This window comes from Dermacentor variabilis, chromosome 2 (assembly GCF_050947875.1).
Source record: "Dermacentor variabilis isolate Ectoservices chromosome 2, ASM5094787v1, whole genome shotgun sequence".
NCBI lineage: Eukaryota > Metazoa > Arthropoda > Arachnida > Ixodida > Ixodidae > Dermacentor > Dermacentor variabilis.
Genome location: NC_134569.1, coordinates 239,552,562 through 239,561,695, shown reverse-complemented (window position 1 = coordinate 239,561,695; position 9,134 = coordinate 239,552,562). Strand labels below are relative to the sequence as shown.

The 9,134-nt window shown below is 45.3% G+C and overlaps 1 protein-coding gene, 1 long non-coding RNA gene and 1 pseudogene across 2 annotated transcripts; 1 reads left to right on the top strand and 2 right to left on the bottom strand.

Moving 5' to 3' along the window:
- Positions 1-2,618: 2,618 nt before the first annotated feature.
- LOC142570733 (uncharacterized) lies at positions 2,619-5,505 on the top strand. The gene is made up of 4 exons (XM_075679077.1): positions 2,619-2,823; positions 4,212-4,844; positions 5,178-5,376; positions 5,493-5,505. Exons 1-4 carry the CDS (start codon positions 2,736-2,738, stop codon positions 5,503-5,505), a joined length of 933 nt encoding a protein of 310 aa, XP_075535192.1. The 5' UTR covers positions 2,619-2,735.
- A 518-nt stretch (positions 5,506-6,023) lies between these two features.
- Positions 6,024-7,482, bottom strand: LOC142571231 (uncharacterized; annotated as a pseudogene).
- Positions 7,483-8,216: 734 nt separating this feature from the next.
- Positions 8,217-8,575, bottom strand: LOC142571230 (uncharacterized). The gene is made up of 3 exons (XR_012825804.1): positions 8,519-8,575; positions 8,386-8,442; positions 8,217-8,299 (listed from the first exon to the last, which is right to left on the bottom strand). It is a non-coding gene; the product is annotated as an uncharacterized LOC142571230 (long non-coding RNA).
- Positions 8,576-9,134: the final 559 nt, after the last annotated feature.

The window sequence follows — 9,134 nt, the reverse complement described above, 5'->3', positions numbered from 1 at the left end:
ACGATCGCCGACATTCTTCGCCGCTATCATTGTGCTTTGAGTGTAGCCTGTTTTTCTGGTCACAGGTTCACACAATAAAGAGTTGGCTTCGCCTTCACAGTTTTGCTACTGGATTCTACCACGTGTCGATATATATCAGCTGTTCTTGGATGTGGGCAAAAGGCCGAGTAGGTCAAGGTATACGTGATTGAAGCAGGAATCCGGAGACATGAAAGTGTCGAGCGGACTCGCTGTGTGGCCGTAGAGAAAGACATTCAACAACAGCGGACACTCCCATAGAACTCAGCGGCTGAACTAACAGTAGGGCACCAAGAGGACGGGATTAACTTCCGGTTTCAGTATAGGGCGCGCGCGTTTGGAACGCTAGCTGGCACTAGCTACGGCGGCTGCGCTACTCGACGCCTTTTTTCTTGCTTCTCTGCTTAATCGCGCGCGTTCTTAGCGCGGAATCGTTTAATTAAAATGATTGCAAACGATCTTTTCAAGCCTTCACCGAATCTGTGCCACGTGGAATTTCATGAAGTAGACGAAAAACGCCTTGTAAATGAGGAAATGTATATTTCGCTCTATATAAATGCTCGTTCCGGGATTCTTGTGCGTTGATCCAATGTTGTGGCACCAGGTAAGCAGCAGTAGTACCCGTACGAAGCTGCACCGGACGGCATCAGCTGAAAAAAGTAAATTACGAGCATGTGTCAGCTTGGTACTTAGACCTTATCGGAATGCTGCGTGTAAAGGAAAAATGTGTGAAAGTGGAGAATGGGCGACATTACCAACAAAAGCAATTCGCTTTTACATATATGGCTTCGAAAATACCCGACACATTCCAGCCCGTAGTATAAAATATGAACATCTGATTTCGAAGCATTGATGATGATTGAAGTTTATTGGCGCAAGGGCATCTAAGGACAAAGAGCGCAAGGACATGTGTTTTGGTTCAGTAAAATTGTGGGTTTAGTGCTATGACTTAAAATAGGAGCTGTATAGAGGCCTACACGTACGACAAATCTATAACTACTAGTGCATGAATTCTAAAATAATTACAAAAATAAATAAAAAGCCTTAAATATATTGTTTATAGGCACACATCGTAAATTATTGCGGATTGCCCGAGTCCCTTGCCGTACAATTCTTGCTTACGCAAGAAGTGCAAGAGAGCTCAGACATACTTTTGTGCATCAGATTGTGCCTCACCTGTGAGGCACAATCTTATGGTTAGGATGATATGAGATGATGTCTAGAAAGTTAACTTCTGCAAGATAATTAAGCACTCTTTTAAAGTTAAAAAATGCATGCTCTGATAAAAACATTGAGGGATGGGGGTGTATGATTTGAGAAAAGTTCCCTAAAATGAGCCACTCGCTCTCGCTGAAGTTGAGGACATTGAATGAGGACATGTAGTACGGTTAAGTTCTCACCGCAGCGTGTGCACATCGATGGGTCAGTTGCAGTCAAGAGGTATTTGTGTGTGCCGCAGGTGTGTCCTATTCTGAGTCGTGCCAGTGTGACTTCGGTGTATCTATCAAGCTTCAGTGGGAAAGATTTGGTTAACTGCGGTTTAAGCAGGTGCAGCTTATTTTCAACTTCCTTGTCCCATTCAGCTTGCCAATGATTACGGAGCGTCTTTCCTGCCACAGGTTTCATGTCCACACCAGGTATCCAGCTTACATCAACGGTATTCCGATGAGCCGCTTGTCCAGCATTTTTGTCCGCCATTTCATTGCCTGCTGTGCCAGAGTGGCCTGGCACCCAGCATACAACAAGAGCTAGGTTTTCTTTATACGCTACGTGAATGTTTTTAAGGAGCATGTTTAATACAGGGTCTTGTCTTGCTTTGCCACAGGACAGGGCTGTGACAACGCTTAAAGAATCTGTGTATATTATAGACTTTTGTATTTTGTGCTGTACTATATGCTCAACAGTTATCAGAATATCATATGCTTCCGCTGTAAAGATGCTGGTATGTTTATGTAAGGTTTTAGAGTTGGAGAAGTTTGGGTCATGGGCTGCACATGATACTGAAGTTGCAGACTTTGAAGCATCAGTGAAAATGCCATACATTTATAATCGCTTCAAGGGTCAAGAAATGTTGCTGGATGAGGGCATTTGGACAACTCATTTTGTTAAGTTCTATAAAGGACAAGTCACACGTGACTGTACATTCATCCCAAGGTGAGGTGGGTTCAACGTAGTCGCTTTCCTGCAGATCTATCAAATCTACTCCGAGTTTTTCTGCAACAGATTTTACTGCTAACGGGAACGGCCGGGCGTGTGAAGGCCTGCTTGAATACAACTGACATGTGGACTGATCACTTATGAGTGCTTTGCATGGATGTTGTTTTAGGGACATGGTTCTTATTGCATAGGTGACTTCGAGATATGTACGCTGATAATCCAGTGGCCATTGATCCGACTCTGCATAGAGACTTTGGACTGGGCTCGTACGAAAGGCACCAAGTGCTAGGCGGATACCTAAGTGATATAGACTGTTTTACCTAAGGCAGCTGGGCGCCGCCATATGCATCATACTAGCGCCACCTGTCGGCTTTCACCGGAAGCGTCATTGCCGCGCCATGCTGGGCTGTTAACTGTGTGTTAACTGCGCTGGCAGTGCCTTTTGGCAACGTGTTTGTATGAGGTGTGCCGACGTTTGTGTCTGTGAATTCCTGCGGAATTTTTGTTAGCGCGTTGCAGACGCATCTTTCTGCTCGCGAAGTCTTCATCGCTGCTAGGAAATGGCCACAGTGGCCTCAACGAACAGCAGCACGCAGCCAGGAGCCAGCGGGACCCACACATTGTCGGCTGGGGATACGATCGACATCGGTGAGTGTGTGCGCTCAACTCGAAATGTTTTGCGCGTCAATTTCGCGTAGAATAAACAATGCATGCTGTGTTTCATCGTTCGCTGTGTCCGTGATCGCGCAGCCAGCAATTACATACAGGTGCGTCTGTGAGTTGTACTTTGAACGGGAGTGTTAGCAGCAGCTGTCAGCTCGCACGTTTGTGGCGGCGCGGACACCGCATCTTCCCATCGCTCGCTATCCTGCTATGAACAATATCTTATCGCATGACTGGTCTGCAACCAAGCTGCTTAGGATAGCTTCGCGGCGGTGTCCTACCGAAATCTTCGTTCTCTGTTGCAAGTGCTTTCCACTCAGACATGTGCGGAACGACGCAGTTTGTACTGATCTGCGATCGCGGAAAGCCGTCTAGCCGTCCTAATAATCCGCCCGCATCGCTGGCGTGCTACGAAGCCTCATCTCGCGTAATAAATGGAAACGATGTGGGAACGAAGCGATATCTACCGTCTCAGAAAAACGAGCACTCCGCGGTAGCCCAGTGGCTATGGTGTTGCGCTGTTGGACTTAAGGCCGGCCGCAGCGTCCACTGCCGTGCGTTGTGTTCACACTAAAGGAGCCGAGCTGGTCAAAGTAATCTGGAGTACCCCACTACAAACAGCATTTAATGTTTTAGTGAAGGGAATGTAGGGACGTTACAGTCTGAGCCACGGGCATGACAATGTCGCCTCCAAGTGCATCTCACAGTTTTTTAAAATTAAATTATGGGGTTTTACGTGCCAAAACCACTCTCTGAGTATGAGGCACGCCGTAGTGGAGGACTCCGGAAATTTCGACCACCTGGGGTTCTTTAACGTGCACCTAAAGTTAAGTACACGGGTGTTTTCGCATTCCGCCCCCATCGAAATGCGGCCGCCGTGGCCGGGATTCGAACCCGCGACCTCGTGCTCAGCAGCCCAACACCATAGCCACTGAGCAACCACGGCGGGTTATCTCGCAGTGTAACCAAAGATGAGGCTTTGGTTTAACACATATGAGATCGATGATCTCATCTCCCATCTCCCATCGCATGTTCCCATTGTATTTGATAACCCACCGTGGTGGCGTAGTGGCTATGGCGTTGCGCTACTAAGCCCGGGGGCGCTGGATCAATTCTCGGCCGCGGCGGCCGCATTTCGATGGGGGTGAAATGCTAAAATGCCCGTGTACTGTGCATCGGGTGCACGTTAAACAAACCCAAGTGGTCAAAATTAATCCTGAGTCGTTCTCTACTGCGTGCCTTGCAATTAAATCGTGGTTTCGGCACGTAAATCCTCAGAATATAATTTTTAATCATTGTATTTGTTGCTGCAGTATATGCAAATATTTTTAGCCTGCATATTCACTCACTGATTGATGTCACCTATTTTTCAGATGGAGTGACTTACGTGCACCCAATGTTTGTCAAAAGCTGGGTGGACGATGTCAAGGCGTGGCCAAGTGTGTCAAGTGCCCACATTGTGTGCTACCTCATCAAGAGCAAGGCATGTGACCTCAAAGAAGCTGAGGCATACAAAAGCCTAGACTCCTACAATTTTGTACAGAGTGGCTGGGTGGGCCAGGTGCTTTGTCACAATGTTAACGCAGACTTAGTGTACCTCAAGGCGGATGTTCGACCATCGCAGGCCATAAATCAAAAGCCTTGGACAGCATGGGCTTGCGTAAGGCACACCGGACAGGTGATCACTGCTGGTTGTTCGTGTATGGCTGGGAAAGCAAGGGTTTGCAGCCATGTTGGTGCACTACTGTGCAAAGTCGATATGGCTGTCGCCTCGGGAATGACCGGCACATCATGTACTGACCAAACAGCTCAGTGGAACAGGGGAACAAAGAGGAATGTGGAACCTGTCCTGCTTGAAGATATGGACTTTAAGCTGCAAAAACGAACTGTGGACTCCGAAAACAAGGCCCCAAAACCCACACGAAAGTTTCATCACTTCGGAAATGATGTAGAGCTGATGAACCACATTGGGAGGAAACCATTTTCAGATCTCTTCAACATTCCTGGTGAGGGCACATTTCTTCCAACATGAAATGAGTGCAGTTGTGTTAAGTGAAATGCCTTAAAATTACAGCGGCGGTTGTTCCTTGAAACCCTATATTTTTTTTGCCACTGTATGGCATCAGTATGTTTTTTGGCATCGACACGCATACGTTAGGACACTGACGGGTTATTTATTGCCATTTATTTAAATAATAGTAATGCACATTGTGATAGGTGTTGGTGCCTGTCAAATACAGTAGATATCATGTTTGGTTATTGCACATCATTATATATACAAGTGGTGTTAGCCGGCACAGTGCAGTGTGAATTGTGTGTAATTGCCTTATATCTTGCAGGTACCTTGCTTCATAGTACATTGAATGCGGCTGCTTGGGACCCACGTGCTACTGATCTGCCAAGCCAGCCTCGCCACTCACATACAGACCCTTTGGAACTCCCAAAAGGCTGCGACCCTTGCAGAGTATTTTATCAAAAGTTTGTTATGCTTTTGAATGAAGGACGGGCTTTCCTTGAATTTGCCACTAGGGAACAGGGGTGCCCGCTATGGCGCATGGCCAGGCGCCTTCGCATAACTGCATCAAATGTGAAGCGGGTTCCTAAAAGGGAAAGCACTGATCCCTCGAAAGCTGTTTCTGCGCTTTCAAATCCAGGCTTTACCGGTAATGCTGCCACAAAGCATGGGCTGAAGTATGAAGCCATTGCAAGAGTAGCATTTACGAGGAAGACTGGTTTGGCTGTAGCGCAGTCGGGTATGGTAGTGAGCAGTACACATCCTTGGCTGTCTGCAAGCCCTGATGGCATCTGTGCTGATGATGCTCTAGTTGAGATCAAGTGTCCCACGGTTTCAGATTGCACGGTATTAATTGAAAAGGGAAAGTATGACGTTAAGCTTGTGAATGGGGAACCTGTGCTTTGTCCAGGTGGCAAAAATGGTTACTATGACCAAGTGCAGTTTAGCATGTTTTGCTGTGGCAAAAGCACCTGCTATTTTTATGTGTGGTCGCCTGAAAGTGATGTCATTGTAAATGTGCCTATTGACACACGGTACATTGAACAGAACTTGAAGAGGCTCAAAACATTCTACTTTTTGCATCTCCTGCCTCACCTTGAGGACCTACATTATAAGAAAAAGCTGGCTATGTGCAAAAAGTATGAAGAGATTTGCGATTTGTGATGAGCAAGTGAAATTTTATTTGTTCATAATGTCTGCTTCATTGGAGCCATCCAAGTATATTGAATGAATAAAAAAACATTCAACCACATTTTAACACCCTGGCTTCAAATCACTTCCATAAGCTTCACAGGTACGAAACCAGTGACGTTACAAAAAAATTGGCAGTGGCTTAGCTCGGCTATACGTAGCGAAAGCGAAGGCATAGCATGGTTAGCCTTGGTTAATCTTGATTGCAAGTCCAGGTTGCAAGTCCAGGCCAATAAAGCTTTCACTTTAAAACGGCATTAGTGAAGTTTACCCTACTCACTTCTCAGAGTGCTTAAGGCTAAATTAAAGTACATACGGGACATTTATGCTTTTGTCTGTTCGTTGATGAGCGGGCGTTTAAGGTTACAGAGTCCTGCACAAACAAGGACAATTTTGCTGGCATACTTTCTTGACTTGATGGGCAGTACTTGCTTGAAAATTCTGTACGTCTTGATTCGGTTGATTGCCCGCTCAACATGAATTCGTAGCGATGCGATGCGCCTAGTTTCGGTGACTTCACTTTCAGGTAGCTGATCCTTTCCTGAGAAAAAAAAGATGAAGAGGCAGTCATGTACGTGTAATTACTGTGTAGCTCTTAAGTTTATGGAGGTTATGAAAACACTATTGTGGACACCTACCTTTTGTAAATGCAGGCCTGTTCATTTTAATCCCTTGAGCTTCAAGATAAGGGTCAAGCTTGAAACCACGGTCTGCCATTATCTCATCACCTGGAAGGAGGTACTCTTCCACTCCACATGTCTTTACAATGTATTTGTCTGATGCCCTGCCTCCATACACATCTCACACAAACATTATAAATCCATTTGGTGCTATGACGGTAAGAAATTTCATCGTGTTTGCACCCTTGTATTGGCTGTAACTTTGGGATCTGGCCATCAGTTTCCGTGGCCTTTGCATTAGTGCTTCAGTGCAGTCGAATATGCATGTTGTATGACTGTACTCGCTGTTTCTGAAACTCTCAGGTATGCTTGCCCGCAACCTTGAGCGGGGAAGCCACACAACAACTTCTTGCATGATCTTCACCAGGTCGTCCAGCACTCTCGAAAATGTTCTAGAAACATAAGCTACAGAGACCTCGAACCGTCTTGCTAAATCTCCACAAAGGAGGCCAAGTCTAAGCCTCATGAGTGTCAATAACAGCTGGTCTTCGATGGTGAAGAGCTTGCGAATTGTCTTGTCTTGAGTCTTCAGTGCTGACACGAGCTTGTCAAATGCAGCCACAGAAATGCCAGTGTAAAAAAGAATGTCATCACTGGTCAGTGTTCGATAGGAAATAGTTCTCATGGTCATAGAAAGTCTCGTGCTGGTGTACGAATGGTCAGCTGGTGGCAGTTCCCATTGTGTGGACCTATCTTTCATCACCTACAAGAACGTGGAAAGGCATGTCATGATGTAGAACACGTTAACATTACAAAATATTACCTTTGTATTTTTCCTTGTCATGATGTGCTCGGTTTTGCTTACGTGAATCTGACAAAATGACAGTTTTGTGAGAAACTTAAACACGTCATCCGGCAACTCAAATAATCTGCGTGCATACTTACGTCAATTTCGTGATCTGATATTAAGCTCCCACAAACTTCATTTTCTGCAACACTGCTGTCTGGAGTAGCTACACCATAAGTGAAAGCCTGTAAACAAAGCACAGCAGCAATCATCATTGCAGTGTCACACAGGAAGTAGACATGATCATGTGGAGAGGACAGTGCCTGTACACTCACATCTGGTTCCTTATCCAATGTACATCTGACTAGTGAATTTCCAATGTGAAGGGAAACCTGCAGAAGAAATTGGCAGCTCAGTTCCACTTGAAGCAGCATATGAAAAAGCCTAGATTGTCCCGACCACTCACATCTGGTTCACAAACTGTGCCAGAGCTGGGAAACGTATCTTCATTGCAGTGAGCCTATGAAAGGAGAAACCATGTGAATGTGTGTACTTCTTAACAGGCACCGTGTTCAGAAGCCTAGACTGGCTGTGTGAGCACTTACATCTTCATTCCCCAAAACATTGTTGAATGATGTGGTTTCCATGTGTGCTGCAGCCTGTTGAAGTTGAGTTACCTTTAAATATGACAACATAAGGAGGCAGAAGAATTTGCACGACTGCTTACTCTTTCATAATGTGTAAAGAATTGAACAGCACTTGTGCCAATAAGTGGTGCAGGAGGTCACTTACAGCTGGTTCACTTTCAAATGCATCAGTGAACACTGCAGGCTCACTGTGGGAAGTCTCCTGTTGAGAGAACGATAGCAACAGTTGGCATGGTTTTATCGTGTCTGGTGTACCTGTAAGCTTAAGCTGTTGGCATGATTGCTTACTTCTGTTTCCTGACATGCACAAGCGCTGTCTAGAATTGTCTCGGCACTATCTCCAACCTGGTATGGGTAGGACACATAACAATGAGCACATATTCTCAGTGATAGTATGTCAAGACAGTGAATGCCTACTCACATATTCCAAACTGTCCAAAAGAGAGGTCAATGTGGAAGCTTGTGCATCATAAGTGACCTGTAAAAACACATCAATAGCTTTAAGCCTGTTGCATTGACAGAACTTCCGCTGGCCTACATAGTTATGAAAACTTCACAGCGCGGGAAAGACCTAGTTGGGGCATTTCCAGTAAGTGAAGTTACTTGTAGGCAAAACATCAACTAGCTAAGTTCTTGTTCTCAAAGACAAGCTTGTTTAACAAACGAAATATGTTCCCGTATTGTGGTACGCAGCATACTTATATCTTTCTCGTGACTAATCGGCTACATTGTTCTTATAACGACACACACCGGCTATTTTCCATAGTTCAATTCACTGGTATGTTCAGATTCTGACAAATTAGACCAAAGAAAAGCCTTACACTCTGTGAAGGAACCTGACGTGACTCTTCATCTCGTGTGTCTCTGCTCGTTTTTCTCTGCAATGGAAATAAATCATTATCAGCCACACAGTGATAACAATCTGTACACTTGCCTTCCGCTTAGTTGGTGCTGGCGTATTTTCGTCACGGTTCAGGCGTCTGCGCCCAAAGATAACCTGAAATATTACGAAGCTTTTTTATTATCGCAGCTAAAGA